Here is an 18396-nt window from a genome sequence, read left to right as displayed (position 1 = left end):
TGAGCCAGAGTTGGCCTGTGAGCCTTAGTTTATATATTCTCACCTGTATGGAACTATGTAAAGAGAAGACTTATAAAATGGCACAAAGATGGGAAGGATGGCAAGCAGATTAGATAGTACCATAATCAATATACCAAAAATAATGTTTAGAGGCTGAAGCCACGAGCAGTGACAAACAAAATGAACTTTGAATGCGCTATTAAAATGACTTGCACAAGTACCAGATGGAAGGGCCTGGGAAGGGCTGTGACCTCCTGACACTGACCTGTAATTAGGGGTTTGAATAAACTCTGTGCTCAACAGAAGTTAACTTTATGATGAGGCTCCCAAGGAACACTACCCATCAGGGGTGACTTGATTGCTTTCCAGGGAGGAACCAATGAAGGATGGAGGTGAGGCTTTGATTTCATCTACCAGTTCTGGGTGCCCCACTTTATAAGGAACCTGAGAAAACTCAGGGAACAGAAACCAGTTTTTCTTTTCAAGGATCTCCCAAGCAAAATAATTAAAGAGGCTTTTGAGGATGAGATATATCAGCTGTCCTCAAATAGAAAGCAGTGTGACAGTGATTAAGAGCACCAGCCTTGTCAGCACCCCATATGGGTTTGAGGACCAGCTCAGCCCTTATTAGCTATATGGCCCTGGGATGATGCTGAAGGTCTGAATCACAATCACATCATCTATAAATGGAACTGTTATCAGGATTGTTCATAAAGCATTAAGCTCATGGTCTGGCATACAGTGAATGCTCAATAAATGTTAGCTCTTATTAATACTATGATTTGCTTATTATTCAAATGATTGAAGGGAGTAATCCTGATAGAGATGTACTAACTCTGTGTGTTCCAAGGGGTAAAACCAGAACCAAACGTTGGAAGTTCTTCTAGAAAGCTCTTTTATCTTTGGTTCTTTTCTCTCCCTGCCCCGGAGTTTGCTAGCCTTCTGTTATAGCTCCCTGCACTCTCCACCCGTGATGCACAAATGCCTCTACTTTGCCTTGCAGAATTCTACAATTCCGTCTCTATAAAAAAAAGTTCAAGGAGACTTTGAGGCCTTACGACGTGAAGGATGTGATTGAGCAGTATTCTGCCGGGCATCTCGACATGCTTTCCAGGATAAAGTACCTTCAGACAAGGTGAGACAGTCACATCTGGAGGGACTGCGCTCCCCTCAAAGCCATATGAACCTTAGAGTTTAAGGTGAGAGGTATTCAGAAACAATTCAAAATGCAGGGAGAGATTTTAAGAAGAAAAATATCCACGAAGCCTTGTGGATGTCTAGGCCAACAAAGCACCAGATCGGACAGACTGTGAAAAAGCTGTACGACATTGCCATGGCCAAGGTCAGCACCCTGATCAGGCCTGTCAGAGAGGAAAAAGCACATGTTTAAATGGCTTCTGACTGTGATGCTTTCGATGTTGCCAACAAAACAGGATCATCTAAACCGAATCCAGCTGCCTAATTCTAAATACAATTCTTTACCATATTTGAAAGCGTTCATCAGGTATTACTTATAATAGTGAAAGATATGGAAATAGCATCAATGCCCAACTAATAATTGCCATCACTTTTATTGAACTCCTGAGTACTCCACCTACGTGTTTATACTCCCTTATGAAATCACAAGACATTGCTTTAGAGTTGCCATTTTTCCAATGAAGAAACTGAAGCTGAGAGGACAGAGCTGGGAATCAAACCAGCTCCAACTGGTTAGAAAGTCTCTATTCTCTCTAACACACCGTATTTCCTTAATTATAAAACAATGGGTAAGGAAAGAATGGTACCTGCTCTCATTAAGATGTTATGCAGTCATTGGTTGGGCACGGTGGCTCATGCCTATAACCCCAGCACTTTGGGAGGCCGACGCAGGCGGATCAGTTGAGGTCAGGAGTTCCAGACCAGCCTGACCAACATGCGGAAACCCCCTCTCTACTAAAATTACAAAAAAAAATCCGGGCGTGGTAGCACACGCCTGTAATCTCAGCTACTTGGGAGGCTGAGACAGAAGAATCACTTGAACCTGGGAGGCAGAGGTTGCAGTGAGCCAAGATTGCACCACTGCACTTCAGCCTGGGTGACAGAGTGAGACTGCATCTCAAAAAAAAAAAAAGTTCTGCAGCCATAAAATAATATTTAGAAAAAGTATATAATGAGATTTTTTTAATTATATGATTTGTGGATATATATGCATGATATAATTACCAATAATACATGCGGACATGTGTGTACACATATATATGCATATGTATATATCTATAGCTGCATATGTATGTTTATATGTCATATATAATATGTCACAGAATAAATATACTCTGCCTAGACCTTGTGATAATGTTAACTAATATATAGGTATGATATGATTCTAAACACTTGCACACATATGCTTATTCAGAAATACACAGGACATGCACACACTTTCCCATATCAGGGCCTGGAGAAAAGGAGGAGAACTTCCCCTGAGAGACAGCAGTGGCTGTACTGAGATGATGACCTCATATGTGACTTTTTTTTTCTACTTTTAAAATGTATCAAATCTTTAATAAGCTGTAAAAATGCCCTTTTGAAAAGCATTTTTTAAAAACGGGCAGTTATGATGTCAATAGTTATGGAATAACAGTCAGGAAACCAAAATCCTATTGCAGTTCACTCTCTGACGTGTGAGATTTCCAACAGACACGCGTCCTCTCTGGGCCTCAGCTTCCCTGTCTGAGTGATGTTGTCCCACTGGAGTGTCCTGCTAGAGAACAGGAACATCACACTGACTGGGTTGGAAGTTAATGATGCTGGCTATCAGGTCGGAGGTGTAATTCTCCATGGCCTTTCTTTTTCTTTTCTTTTCTTTTTTTTTTTTTAATTGAGATGGAGTCTCACTCTGTCACCCAGGCTGGAGTGCAGTGGTGTGATCTCGGCTCACTGCAACCTCTGCCTCCCAGGTTCAAGTGATTCTCCTGCCTCAGCTTCTCAAGTAGCTGGGACTAGAGGCATGTGCCACCATACCCGGCTAATTTTTTATTTTTAGTAGAGATGGGGTTTCACCGTGCTGGCCAGGCTGGTCTCGATCTCTTGCCCTCAGGTGATTCAGCCTCCCAAAGTGCTGGTATTACAGGCCTGAGCCACTGCACCTAGCAGGCCTTTCTTTATCTCTAACTGGAATACCAACTTTGACTTCCTAGTATAGTGGCAGGCACAGAGTCAGTGCTCACTGCCTGCCGAATGAATAGACGTGTGAACAAGTTTTGAGCCTAACATGCTGTTATTTATGCAAGTATGGCTCTCTGAGAGACGAGGATGAAGCATGATGTCTAAGGCATGCCAGACTCCAAAAATACCAGCCAATTTTAATAAGTATAGAGTGGACTGTGACAGTGTCATAGTTTTTGCTACTTATTAAGCAAATGTGTTTCTAGCATTTGTGGCTGGAGGGTGAACATCTGGACCTCTGATTGCATATCCTCAGCCATGCTGACCTTGCGGGACAAGAGAGAAAGGAAGTGCTGCCAGTGGAGGAGCAGCTGGGTTTCCAGGGAGGAGATGGAAGGAGTCATGGCTATTTCAGAGTGCATAGTCTTAATGGTCCTGGACCTGTGATAAGCCTTCAAGCCTGCTTTCCCTCCCACCCCTGTCCGAACCTACAGCATGATAGGCAACATTTATTTCCTATTGGTCCAGGCATAGAGCAGGAACCGATGACTCACAGAATAGTATGCAGCCATAAAAAAGAACAAGATCATGTCTTTTGCGGGAACATGGTTGGAGCTGGAAGCTATTATCCTTAGCAAACTAACGAAGGAAGAGAAAACCATATACCACGTGTTCTCACTTACAGGTGGTAGCTAAATGATAAGAATTTATGAACACAAAGAAGGAAACAACAGATTCTGAGGTCTTCTTGAGGGGGTAGGGTGGTAGGAGGGAGAGTAGCAGAAAAGATAACCCCCATGACACGTTTACCTATGTAACAAACCTTCACCTGTATCCTCAAACCTAAAATAAAAGTTATTTAAAAAGGAGCTGGTGCCTCATGCAGAAATAGAAGCAGGAATGGAAGTTGGTGTTGGATCTATCTTTCTACTGGCCAGAGATGCCCACAGAGCAGCAGCGATGTGTGCAGCTGAGTATGTAGCCTAGGATTTGTCTGTAAAACTCCCTAACTAGATGTTTTTGGAAGGGATAAAAGAACTGGAAGACAAGACAGGTTTGCAGTCCACCTATGACATTTCCTATTAAAAAAAAATAACAAGATGCAGCCCTCACCTCTCTCAGTGGTTTGTCTGCCTCCCTCTCCCCTGGGATAGAAAGTTACTTTTAGTATCACCAGATCAAAAACAAGCAGAAGAATATACCGAGGTTATAGGTTCTCTCTGGCTTTTTCTTTCTCTCTGTAGCTAGTATGCACTCTCTCTTTCCTCTCCTCTCCTCTCCTCTCCTCTCCTCTCCTCTCCTCTCCTCTCCTCTCCTCTCCTCTCCTCTCCTCTCCTTTTATATAGTCCAAACCCATATCTCATTCCAGAGAGAATAGAATGATTTGTTTTCCTGTCAAAACAAAGCTCTATGTAATTTAATCCCTGCTCTGTTTATTTCTTTCAGAATAGATATGATTTTCACCCCTGGACCTCCCTCCACGCCAAAACACAAGAAGTCTCAGAAAGGGTCAGCATTCACCTTCCCATCCCAGCAATCTCCCAGGTGGGGCCAGTGGACATGGACTGATGGGCCAGGGGTGCAAAGTTTGTAGAGCATCCCCACCCCCAAACCTCAGCTGGGGTCCTTTATGTGGGTGAAGTTGTCACTCTCCTAAGTAAAATGAAGAAAGAGTTTGAAGCTTGTTTCAGTTGGTGGCCATTTGAAAGGTTTCTGTACAAAAATCTTCTCACTCCTCTTCCCAGACCATGTGAATGATATTTCTTCCTATAACTTTTGAAAATGAAAATAGCCCCACCTGTTTCCCTGTTACAAAACAAGAGGAGACTTATGAGCTTTATTGAAACAGGAAGAAAACTTCACATCAGCAGAACCCAGAGCATTCTCCATCCTGCATAATTACCTTTGAGTTGATTGATACTCCTCCCAGGACAAAGCCAGAGAAGACACTCAGATATCAGCCCCCTGACAACATTGTAACACAGAGAGCTTTGTCCCTTAACAGAGCAGCTCTCCTTCTTCCAAAGCTTCAAAATTTTGAATAAGATGTTCTTTAGAAAATCCACTGCCTAAATTTACATCTGTTTATTCCCAAATGTCTTCAAGGCAGGTAACACAATGAGTGAGGGAGTTAGGCTTAAGAAATATTATGAACCTTCCACTTATAAAAGAATCAAGAGGCCGGGCATGGTGGCTTATGCCTGTAATCCCAGCACTTCAGGAGGCCGAGGTGGGTGGATCACGAGGTCAGGAGCTCAAGACCAGCCTGGCCAATATAGTGAAACCCCGTCTCTACTAAAAATACAAAAATTAGCTGGGCATGGTGGTGCGTGCCTGTAATCCCAGCTACTTGGGAGGCTGAGGCAGGAGAATCGCTTGAACCAGGGAGTCAGAGGTTGCAGTGAGCCGAGATCATGCCACTGCATTCCAGCCTGGGTGACAGAGTGAGACTCTGTCTCAAAAAAAATAAAAATAAAATAAAAAGAATCAAGAGCATTAACATGATGATAGAAAGCAATTTAATATTTTAATATTTAACCTCAGCCCTAGGGATAGAATAGGGAGTGATGGGACCATGGGCACCTGGAGAACACATGCCCCATCTAAAAGAGGTAGGAATGAAGGCCCTACCTTCTTTTAGGAATGAGGGCCCTACCTTCTTTTAGGAATGAGGGCCCTACCTTCTTTTAGGGATGTGGATCCTCTATTTCCAGAAAACAGAATATCCAGCTTTTACATGAAATTCTCAATTTTTGAGATGGCTTACATGTTTTAAAACCCCGTGCAGGCCAAAGAAAACACTAGCCGGCTGGATTTAGCACATGGGCCACCAGTTTTTGACATCTTTTTAAAAGTTAAGGCTTCTCAGCCAAAGACTATCCTACTAAGCAGGATTCAGTAGCCTATGAGAGAGAAATCAACCATTGAGAAAGTGCCTAGCATGAATGGTTTCTAGCAAATAGCTAGATTCCCTGCAAGTTCTGATCTGCAAAAAACATAAAAATGTTGAAACTAACCAGAATTAAGCAGATATTAACTGTGGATAACCAAAAATCAAATTGAGCACACATTTCAATTCCATTCCTCACCAAAGATGTCATCTTTGGCATCATGCTCAAGATTTGGGATTCTTCATTCTTATTAAAATTGGCCAGATGAAATATTTATACCCACTGTAAGTAATTTCAGACATTAGATGACTCCTTCTCCACCGGCACACACACACTCAGAGTAAAAGTCTCAGATCTCAAATCTAAGAATGAAAGGCTAAGGAATTTAATTTAAAGGAACTAGATACTCTAGGTACTGTTAGGTGCTTTATAATATTTAACACAAAGCAAAGCCTCCTTAATAGCCTCCTTGATATTTGGCTTCAAATTTTCCTACAGTGGAGGTAAACATGAGATACCAGTGTTGAATGCAGAAAAGCTCTGACTTTTCCTGACTCACATATGCCTCCAGAGTTGAATGGTGCTCTTTTATGCCACACAAGTGTGAGGGTGAGAACGATGGCTCTGTTGGCCATGGCTTGCCTAGCTGAAATTACCTTGCATAGCAAAAATAGATATAATGATCTTATAGAAGTGTTCGCTTCTCCTTAGGAATGAACCATATGTAGCCAGACCATCCACATCAGAAATCGAAGACCAAAGCATGATGGGGAAGTTTGTAAAAGTTGAAAGACAGGTAAGTCTTTTCTTCCTCTCACCAAAAACCAGATCTGTAAAATTTATTTTCAAATGCCATTTCTTTTTTTCTTTTTCTTTCTTTCTTTCTTTTTTTTTTTTTAAGACGAAGTTTCACTCTGTTGCCCGGGCTGGAGTTCAATAGCGCAATCTCAACTCACTGCAACCTCTGCCTCCTGGGTTCAAGTGATTCTCCTGCCTCAGCCTCCTGAGGAGCTAAGATTACAGGTGCCTGCCACCATGCCCAGCTAATTTTTGTATTTTTAGTAGAGTTGGGGTTTCACCATGTTGGCCAGGCTGGTGTCGAACTCCTGACCTCAGGTGATCTGCCCAACTTGGCCTACCAAAGTGCTGGGATTACAGGCATGAGCCACTGTGCCTGGTCCCCACCATTGTTTTTCAAAGGGAGATAAGATACTCGAGTACTACTACCTACCATTCAAAAAAGATATGGAAATCAAATCACTGATTCAGCATTTACTGAGTGATCACATGCAAGTTAATTAATTGTTCTGAGCCTCAGTTTTCCTCATCTGTAGTATGGGGATTATAATACCCTATTAGGTTGCTGTGAGGACTGAGTTGATACATGAAAATTACCCATAATATTAGTGGGCACACAGTGAACACTTGATAGTAGCTACAATTATCATGCATTTCATGTTGACCCCTTAGGAAATGTTAGTGACCTGCCACTGCATGTTGTGTGTCCTCCTTTTCTCAATGTCCAGGCAGTGGGTGGCCTGTGTGAAGAGGCTGGGAGGAGGGCAGGCTGCAGGTGAGATCCATTCAAGGTGGAAAGAGAAACCCGCTCACTCACAGCACCATGCAGCCCACTCTTGCTTTCATAGCAAAGAGCTCATAATCTAGCATCATCTGTCTAACTCTACATTAGGCAGATAATGGTAGTTTATCTACCTTTATCTACCTTTAACTCTAGATACCTTTAACTCTAGATAAATGGTACTGCCAGTTTTTCAAGGATCATATTAATCCTTTTGTTTTATTTAAAACCCTAAATGGGACCCGTGCAGGAGAGGTAGAAGCAAATCTGAATTATTCCTGTTTGTTATATCAAGAATTTTGTTTTCATTTTAAATTTTAATTTATAATTTCCACTCTTTATTTCTCAGTGTCTGTTCTCTTGCCTGTGAAATAGAGATAATAATGGTATCCATCTTGGGGGATTGTCGTAAAATTCACATAAGTCAATACAGTGCCTAAGACAGAGTCAGATTGTAACTTTTCTAAAAGGGTCAGTTATTATTGAGGCTCAGATGCCATCCTGGCATCTGCTGATCATGGTGCTCATATCCTCACCTGTAAATGGGATGATACACCTGACGACAGTGTTTCCTGGTGAGTCGTGAATTGTCAAAGCAAGAACATCACATCCGTCTGCACACACACTCGTGTATATTCATTCACAAAAGTTCAAGTAAGGTACCAATTTAGGCAGGCAAGAGCAAGCTGCTAGGTAGGGTCTTCAGTTCTGAGAAGCTCAGTTCTTGCCAACCACTGCCCTTGTATTTTTAGGGCTTAAATCACCATGTAGGAGAAACTTAGACTAACAGTCCACGTGCTTCTGTCTAAGGAAATGTTCCTAAATTGAGAACTCTTGCTCCTTGACCCAGACAACATTAGCAAGGCCACTTCCTCCTCTAGGGGACACAGCAGGCCTGTAACACTTCAAAGCGTCTCTCTGCTTTCCACCTTTGCTTCCTAGAAGACCTTGCCTAGGTTTTCTCTAGATTATCACTACTACCTGGTGTGCAAGGCTTGCAAGTAGGAGGCACAAAATAAATTATTAGCGGTGGATCACGAGGTCAGTTCAAGACCAGCCTGGCCAAGATGGTGAAACCCTGTCTCTACTAATAATACAAACATTAGCCTGGCATGGTGGCAGGTGCCTGTAATCCCAGCTACTTGGGAGGCTGAGGCAGAGAACTGCTTGAACCCGGGAGGCGGAAGTTGCAGTGAGCCCAGATTGCGCTACTGCACTCCAGCCTGGGCGACAGACTGAGACACTCCATCTCAAAAAAAAAAAAAAAAAAAAGAATATTTCCTCCCAACCAATAGCAATGATCCCCACTCTCAGAGAAAGTGGTAATTCACAGCTCCTTTGATTTTCCAGGTTCAGGACATGGGGAAGAAGCTGGACTTCCTCGTGGATATGCACATGCAACACATGGAACGGTTGCAGGTGCAGGTCACGGAGTATTACCCAACCAAGGGCACCTCCTCGCCAGCTGAAGCAGAGAAGAAGGAGGACAACAGGTATTCCGATTTGAAAACCATCATCTGCAACTATTCTGAGACAGGCCCCCCGGAACCACCCTACAGCTTCCACCAGGTGCCCATTGACAAAGTCAGCCCCTATGGGTTTTTTGCACATGACCCTGTGAACCTGCCCCGAGGGGGACCCAGTTCTGGAAAGGTTCAGGCAACTCCTCCTTCCTCGGCAACAACGTATGTGGAGAGGCCCACGGTCCTGCCTATCTTGACTCTTCTCGACTCCCGAGTGAGCTGCCACTCCCCGGCTGACCTGCAGGGCCCCTACTCGGACCGAATCTCCCCCCGGCAGAGACGTAGCATCACGCGAGACAGCGACACACCTCTGTCCCTGATGTCGGTCAACCATGAGGAGCTGGAGAGGTCTCCAAGTGGCTTCAGCATCTCCCAGGACAGAGATGATTATGTGTTTGGCCCCAATGGGGGGTCGAGCTGGATGAGGGAGAAGCGGTACCTCGCCGAGGGTGAGACGGACACAGACACGGACCCCTTCACGCCCAGTGGCTCCATGCCTCTGTCGTCCACAGGGGATGGGATTTCTGATTCAGTATGGACCCCCTCCAACAAGCCCATTTAAAAGAGGTCACTGGCTGACCCCTCCTTGTAATGTAGACAGACTTTGTATAGTTCACTTACTCTCACACCCGACGCTTACCAGCGGGGACACCAATGGCTGCATCAAATGCATGCGTGTGCGTGGTGGCCCCACCCAGGCAGAGGCTTCCCACAGCCTCTTCCTCCCCATGTCACCACAACAAAGTGCTTCCTTTTCAGCATGGTTTGCATGACTTTACACTATATAAATGGTTCCGCTAATCTCTTCTAGGATACACATTTATCTGCTGTTCTTACTTTTAATCACGATTGGACCAGTACAGGGAGAAATTACTGATGAGCCATGCTATTTGTCTGTTTGGTTGGCTGGTTTGGGTTTTGGTTTGGTAAGCAGAGAAAGTAGTTTAAGTTATTTCTAGGATCACTGCCCTCTTGTGTAAAACACTCCAGCGATTAACTGTTTTTGAAAGCAAGGAAATAATTTTCTCAACAAAACCACATTGTGTATCAGTGGGGCTGCCTACTGAGCTAACATTAGGAAAGGAATGAGATAGTCATTGTGTCTCTAAAACAAAGAATTTAAACAAATATTTAAGGCAAAACCTTTTAAAAGCTCTCCAAAAGACCTCCCTTGGCCTGATGTTATTTAGTATCATGCCTCAGTTTCCTTATCTGTAAAAAGTGGTGGTAATCCCAAGTGTAGCATTTCTGATGAGTTATGAATTGGCAGAGAGAAAACATGCACACACACACACACACACACAAAGTTAAAATAGTTTCCAATTTATGTAGCCAAGGACAGTGGAATTTATCAGAAGTGAAGTGCCCCTCTGGGCAGGAGCTAAGTTCAGTGCCTTTAAAATGAAGTTCCAACTCCCATTTCTTCCCATGATACTGAAGGACAAAATATCCATCTAAAATAGAAATTAAAGTCAAGAAGGCACACAGAAATTATCTAGTCCAAGGACTTCCTTTTATAAATGAAGAATCTTAGGCTTAGGTAAAGTGACACACCCAGAGTCACTCAGTTGTCCCATGGAGAACCAGGACTCAAAAGTCAGGTCTGCTCACTCTCCCTGCCCTTGTTTCCCCTCACCACACCACTCTTCCATTTATATAATGCATCCTAGAGACTGTGTCAAGATATATGACTTTGTGTCGTGTGGAAAGCACTCAATTTATCCAGCAAGAGAGGGATTTCCACTTTTATTGCAAAACATGCTTGCTTGATGCAATGCATTTTAGATCTGGAAAAAAATAATACAAGCAAACTACATTTACGGATGTGTAAACAGGCAAAATTTCCAGAACCATCCAATTTTACTTTTCCAAATTTATGGAACCAACCCAGATTTTAAAAATGAAAATACTAAAACCATATGTAACCGTAGGACAAGCTAAAATGTAAGCAGAGAGCCTGGGAAGCACTGCCCTACTGTACAGGTGTGATATTAAGCACAAGCCATTCTCTGGCCTCTTATGAGATGGTGTTATGCTCTGAAAAACTTTGATGGAAAAGGTTTCTGTTAGGCTTAGACTGAATTAGCTAAATGACCACACCACAGTATTATTGTATCACTCTTCTCACACACCTAGGCACTGATTGTGGATAGTTGCCATAGTGACAATCAAGATAATCCAGATGACCTAAACAAATGTCTGTATGCAGCTGACACCGCTATTCTCCCTCACAGTCTTGTCAAGAGCCACAGTAGCTATGGCAGACGTTTGGTTGATGGCTTCATCATTTCCTAATACAAGAGTTTGGCACTATGTTGGAGACAGGAATCACTTCCTCAGAGATAGGTTCCTTTCAACTCACATGTCAACGGTTACTGTACGAAAAGCTCAGAATACAGTAATGATTAGAGCTTGACCCCTGACTTTAGGAACTTAGAACCAAAGCCCGAAGTCCCAGGCCAAGGGCAGACATTGTGAGTGGCAGAAGGGTGTTTTTTATGGAGAGCCCTACAAATGGATGGGTGTAGACCTTGAAGTCTGAGATAGGAAATACACCAGAATGCTCAATGCATCAGACATGAAGCCCGTCCCCTATGGGTTTCCATTTGACGTGCTGGCAATCTGAAGGATAAAGGGCATGGGTTATTTGGGCCTCTTCCCCACTCCTTCAATATGGCTGAAAGTGCCACTGGGGATTACAACCTAAGAAACCCTATGCCCCTTCCTGAGGGCTTGATTATTGAATCCTGATCTTCCTGGAATCTTTCACTTGAGATGATCACCTGCTTAACATCCAACATGTTACTATGCTTTTCTTTATGTACACGAGTTACTGGAAACCAACAATAAAGGAGAGTGAGTCATACTCTCCACATATGCACCAATTAATTTTTTTAACTTATTAATATTCTTGAAGAGCTTACTATCTTAAGTATTTCACAAATAGATGCATTTTCCAGCAACTCAATGGAGTTCTAGCTTAAAGTATTTACCATTGATCCAAAATTGGAGGAACTACCTTAGGTTCTTTTAATAACCTAGAAAGGATTGGAGCTTGTATTATTTCCTAAACCATAGGCAGGCAGTCTAGCTTCCCTGCTGGATCATAAGACCAGGACAGCAGAGATTGGGTTTGTATTGATAGTAGTAGGGAAGTATTGATCGTCTAACATCTAGTAAGTTGTCTTTATCAGTATAGACGTAGACAAAATGAATGTTTTATGAATGAATAAATAATAAGAACCTTAAGAGCTGTTTTTTTCCCATTTAAGAAAACAGAAAGGAAAAGAGAAAAATGATCTTCTGGAATAACTCTGCTTTGATATTCTCCTTTTGTTCCCCAAAAACTATATTCCAGAAAGGCAAACCAAACCTGCTCAAGTTGCCTACGCATAGACAATCTCAACAACATGGCTCACAGTGAGCAAGCAGAAATTTAGGGCCTGGAATTGAATGTGAGTTATGAGAAGAAACAGTGTGTGCTTTCACAAAGATCCTTTTGTCAGACAAAGGAACAGCATGATAATCCAATGGAAATGGTTAACAGCGTGACCCAAGATGATATGACCACAGATATACTAGTCGTTCTGAAACTTGCCCAAGAAATTGCAGTTGTTTCAGCAGGACTCCATGAAATATTGACAAATTAATTCCATCATCAAACTAGGAATGATATTATCAGGTAAAACTATGATCTCATGTATGTATTTGGTCTTTCTGGGTCACAATGTGACATGAAAAATTTTAAAGGTCATATTTTAGCAAGATCAAAATGAATGAGATAAATCAACTTCACAAATGTTAGGTGAAACATGATCCTATTGAGCTGAGAAAGAAGTACTTGAGATCAAGTTTGAGTTTTGACTATCAAATGTCAGCACAAAAGCAAATATCAAAAGCTTAAGAGAAAAATTATTTCAGGAAAAGAAAAACACATCAAATTGAGAAAGTGCTATTGAATAACTTTGTTTTTAGAACTGGGAATTTAGGCTTATTAGACATGGCATTGACATTACAAAGCCCTAGTTTTCATGAAAACATAACTAGATAACCCCAAGGTGCATAGGTTAAAAATGAACTAATTAATCAACAATTATGCATCCTGTGTCTATTTTGTGCAAGGTAATTCCTAGACACTGCAGTTTAAAAGAATAATTTCCTGTAGAAAAACCTAATATAAAAGGACCTACTCATAATTTGGCAAAATCATTCTCATAATTCCATGCTACTGAAATGGGGGTGTAATAAAGAAAAAGTCATTTGTTTATTCATTTAACAAGGTTTACTAAGCACCAATATATGCCCAGAACTGTGCAGTGCACTGGAAATTCAGAGATAAGAAAACCAGTTTCTGCCATCAAAATGCTGGGAATCTAGAGGTCTCAAATATCAGAGGTCCCTTCAAACTATGTCTACCAGTAAAATAAAATACCTGATTTCATCCCTGCAAACAACTCCATACAGACAGAAATGCTTCCTAGCTTGGAAACTATAGAAAATTGAACATGAAAATGAGAGCAAAGATTCTACATCAAAATGGCAATGATCCAATCAGCCCAGTCACGTTTGAGTGGGTTGAATGGGGACTTCGAGTTTGGATTCAATGCTCTGAACTTCATAGCTCCAGAGAAGCTGTGCAAAAAAAGGGGATTCTAGGGAATCTGAGGAAGATTGTTGGAGAAACCAGCTTTCTTCTTGTCTCCTAATCCCTACTAAGATTGATACCGGTCAAGGAGCTGAGCTGCTTTCATTTCATCATGTTGACCAAGAGAAGCTTATGATACAGACTATGACACAGCACCTATTTCAAGAGAAAGATGTTACTCTACTTATGGGAACCTGCAGATCAAATTCTCCTGGGGCAAGAGAAGAAATTTGTTCAGCAGCCTAAGAAGTCAACTGTACTTTGGACAGTGCTGCCAAACACACCCCAGGATTCTCCCACCCCTGTCCTTCCCCAGAAGATGCCACATAGCTGGTATTTGGTTTTCATGAATAACCAAAGATTCTTCTTTGCTTCCTGAACCCCAGGCATCCTTAGGAATTTGCTTCATGTCCTCACTTGTCCTCGAAGGCTTGTTTTTCAGGATGAACTTTTTAAATCTAAGTTGTTTATATTCAAATAAACCCAACGCTATTGTTGCTGATATTATACCATTCCAAACTGAGCCAACTAGCCCCTAAACAAGCCAGCAGGCAGCCCCTCACTAATGCCCAGTTTAGAACATGTTAGGACCAGGCTATCTGCATAGCTTTAGTGGTTTTAGAAGCCAGTAATGGCAGTGTAAAAGAGACAGGAAGCATATAGAGATGACCTGGAAGAAAATTTGAGTTTCAGCACATTCAAAAGCCTTTGACTCTTCTGCCATGTTTTGATTTTCAAGTGAGACAATCAATGTACACAAAAAGCCCCTAGTACAATGACTGATGCATACTAGGGACTGTTATTTATGTTATTTTTATGGTATGCATGGACTTCATTGTCTCAATCTTTGATGTTGCTTATGAACTCTAAATTTACACCAAAATTTTTTTTTCAGAAAAAAGAATGGTGGAGATATAATCCTAATTATTAAATCAAATACTTTCACAATTGCTTTTTAAATAAGTACATCTCTGCAAATAAAAATGCTTACTGTTGTCTATAATAAAGAAGAGAAGGAATATTGGAATGAAGAGAGACAGGAATGTTGGATCTCAGTGGCTGAGTTGTGGCAATTCCATTGGACGTATAGTACCAGATGTTGTGCCATCTGGATGAGGTGTAGGAGATAAAGCCAAATAGCAAGAATAAAGGACTCAGGATTTCCCAAGGGAAGTCAACTGTGCATGGTGGCTATCAGAAAACACCCTAGCAATGAATGGGGGAACTTGCAGAAGAAAGAGTTAATGCTTGCTTAAACCTTCCCTGGGGAGATTTGTTCCCAGGCTTTCATGGCTTTAACCTCAGCGACCCTGTAAGAAAATTGTGATTCGTATTTTGATTTGTTATCATAGATGCAAGGAGACATAATTTCATGGATTCTAAGATACACAGAGCAAGAAGAGATTTTGATCACCCAGAACAATCACCTGTCTTTTTAGATCAACAAGCAGAAGCTCAGAGCAAAGAACATCACACCACATCCCTCAGTGATTGAAGAAGTGATTGAGTCACATATGGAACTCAGGTCTTCTGATCCTTGCTTCAGATGTTAGAGACAAAACTAAAAGTAATATAGCAAGTGAAATCTAAGCATCACTGTTGAGCCCAGAACATTAATAAGAACTTCCTGGCCCACTTGAGAAACTGTTAAACCAGACATACCTTTGGGGATTTCTTCCCTTCTCTGGAATAAGATTGATGTTTCCATGCTGTGAAAGATGATGATGTTCCTTCTCCCAGATTCCTGCTGTCTTCAAAAGGCCTAGCAAAAACCACTGCTGCTGGGTGCAGTTGAGAAAGGGAATGAAGAAGAGCAATCCCATGGCCATGCAGGGACTCCTCCCCTCCACCTCTCTGCCCTCCCCCGCTTTGCCCTCTCCTACCTTGTACCTTCTTTGTCCTGCCATGTTTGGACTGATTCACATTTTTGGCCCATCACTTGGACTCATTCAGCTCCAGAGTCATGCCTTAGGCTGCATCCTCATCTACAGGCCAATTAAACAGGGTTTCTCCTTGATAAATCTCTATGGTTTTGGTTTTAGGAAGTCAGGCATGATTTCTTTTGGGATCTATAAGACCCAAAGTGGCCAGTTTTACCAAAGGTGTCCCTTTGCACTGGGATCTCTGGGTCTTATTTGAGCAAAGCTTGGGTCCTCTTGCCTTGTCCCAGAGAATCCCCATGTTGTCAGTCCATAAGCAGATACTCTAGGGCCTTCACCAAAAGCTACAAAGAAGCAAACAGGACTCAACTTAGGACATCTTATGGTTATGTAACTAGGAGATTATTTTAGGAAGTAAACAGGCCTCTGTTGGCTCAAAAGGACATCTTCATTGTTAGTTTCCACTTACATTGTTCTCGGGATAAATCTGCCAGAATTTGGTAGGGCTCCCCAGCAGTCCTTGTGAATCCCTGTGATAGGATGTTTCAGTTCTCCTGAGTCAGGCTGAAGTGAAAGCTCCTAAGAGATATTCAGAAAGAAGGATAGTCAAGTTCTAGAACAACAATAATTGGCCCAGTAATTTTAAAGATTGTCATTCTACCTAAGCCTTCATCCTCCAGATAGCACTGTTATGGGCTTAAAATAAGCTTCAATGGAAATAATGAATTTCCTTGACACAGCCAAAAATGGGCTGCATATAAGAATAACTTGAGAATGGCTTACAATTAGGTAGTCAAAAGCCCAGCTCAGTGCTCAGGAATGTATTTGTAATTCCTCTTAGACTTGTCGAATGGCCTGCAATTTGATACCTAAGAGTAATACAAAATAAGAGCATATTTTATTTTAATGTTCCCTTCTCTTCCCCTGCCCACAAAAGCGAGGTCAGGGAAGGGGACAGAAACTTATCCTAAGCGCTCCTTATGAGTTGCCTGTGACATGATAGCTCTCTCTAAAGTTCATGCAATCCTCATCGCAACCCCATGAGGGAGATGTTATTGTCTCCATCTTATAGATGAGGAAACTGAAGACAAGACCTTGTCAAAGGTCACACATTGTAAGAAGTAGAGCTGCATATTTAACCAAAGCCCGTGTACCTGGAAAGCTCATTCTCCCTCCACCTTCTTCCTCTCAAATCAGGCCCTAGCTCCTCCACAATGCTTCGGCCTTCCACGTTCACTCAGCTTTACAGTAAAATGATCACAGACCCATGAGTTCCCTGGAGAGTAGAGTGATGCCTGGCTCAGCTGTTCCTCTTGTCTGTTCAGCAGGCCCTTTGAGTGGCTTCACAACCCAGCTGTCAGTGGCAGAAAATAATGCCTCATAAATTATTCACCTGGTTCACATTGGAATCCATTAGCTCTCGGGGCTTGGTGTGGCTGCAGATCATTCACAAGTGCCCCTTGTTATCTGCCCCCAAGGAGCTCCTGTCATTGTTTTTAACCAAACAAGTTCAAATATCTCCACGTCTCTGCTGACTCTGGTCTTTTGTCTCTAGACTGTACCTTTATTTCTGAGCTCTGAAATTCTGCAGCAACAGGTGAGTCTATAAAGACATTCTGTGGGAGGCCAAAAGCTCAGAACAGCTGTGTCTCTCTTTCTCAGTATTAAAAGATCAAGGTTTCCCATGGAAGCCAACCTGATCTGGTAATTGGGCCCTTCTATACCCCTCTGAATACTTTTCCAAGGAGGGGGCAGTTCCCACCCCCATAGTTCCCCTGAGGGTTAAGAGTCCAGGTGGTGGCCAAGTTGCAAGATTTGGGGCAGCCATTTTGCCAAGGATCTGAGATTCGCTGTTGGAGAGGTGAAGTCAGCTGTGTCCCATCCTGAAAAATCAACTTAGAAAGACAGGTGGACTTCATCAGATTTGTCAGTCCTTCCTTGTTTTAAAGAGAAAAATGATCTCTGCCTTGCTTCAGATAGGATATGGCTATTTTTTTTCCTTCTTTTTCTAATGTAGCAGTGATGGAAAACACCAGTCTTTGAATAACAAATGGAGGTTCCCAGCGACATGAATCCATTATATTTGATTTTGGATTGTATTTTTTAACCCCTTTTTATGGCATAGAATTCTGGTGCCTTGCTCCCTGGGTTTGTCTCTGTGCTACGAGTAGGCTTTCTTCACATTCTGGCTTACAGGGGAACACAACTATTCCACAAGTGGCCTTTAGTGCTCTTTATAATATGATTTCCTGTAATTTTTAAACTGTATGTGTAATTTATATTCTGGCTCTGTCCAATATTTGAACAACTTTAATAGGTTGATTTCCTTATATATTATGCAAATAATTCTTACCTGATTTTTTATGTTCTATCTTAAATAAATACTGCACCACTTATTAATAAATAGACATTTCAGTGATTATGTGGAGGAATGTTATTTGCTTCAAAACAACTTTTATGAGATTGTATTATTTATCATAAATAACACTGACTGTTGCTAACGGAAAAGCTCTAAATATCAATGGCCTAATGCAACAAAGATTTATTTCTTGCTCAAATCACAGTCCAGTGGAGATGGTCTGAGTTTCAAAGAGTGATGCAAAGATTTGGGCTACTGAAGAGCTGGAGTCCTTCACTTCTAGCCACATTGCCAGGAGGAGAGGATCTAGAAAAGCCATACCCACCTCTTCCTGCCTTGGACTCAAAGTGACTCATCATTCCCACTCACAAACTCATT

At 42.0% G+C, this 18396-nt stretch overlaps 1 protein-coding gene across 5 annotated transcripts in view; it reads left to right on the top strand.

Moving 5' to 3' along the window:
- KCNQ3 (potassium voltage-gated channel subfamily Q member 3) overlaps positions 1-18081 on the top strand; it is a 349316-nt gene extending 331235 nt beyond the window's left edge. For all 5 annotated transcript variants that reach the window (XM_055287273.1, XM_063642990.1, XM_063642989.1 and 2 more), the window contains 4 exons: positions 1004-1135; positions 4588-4686; positions 6744-6828; positions 8962-18081. In XM_055287273.1, the coding sequence (XP_055143248.1) occupies positions 1004-1135; positions 4588-4686; positions 6744-6828; positions 8962-9696 (1051 nt within the window). In that variant the 3' untranslated portion in view covers positions 9697-18081. The remainder of the gene's footprint in view (positions 1-1003; positions 1136-4587; positions 4687-6743; positions 6829-8961) is intronic.
- The last annotated feature ends 315 nt before the right edge of the window (positions 18082-18396 follow it).

Source organism: Symphalangus syndactylus, chromosome 7 (assembly GCF_028878055.3).
Source record: "Symphalangus syndactylus isolate Jambi chromosome 7, NHGRI_mSymSyn1-v2.1_pri, whole genome shotgun sequence".
Classification (NCBI taxonomy): Eukaryota; Metazoa; Chordata; class Mammalia; order Primates; family Hylobatidae; genus Symphalangus; species Symphalangus syndactylus.
This window is presented reverse-complemented; position numbering and strand designations above follow the sequence as displayed.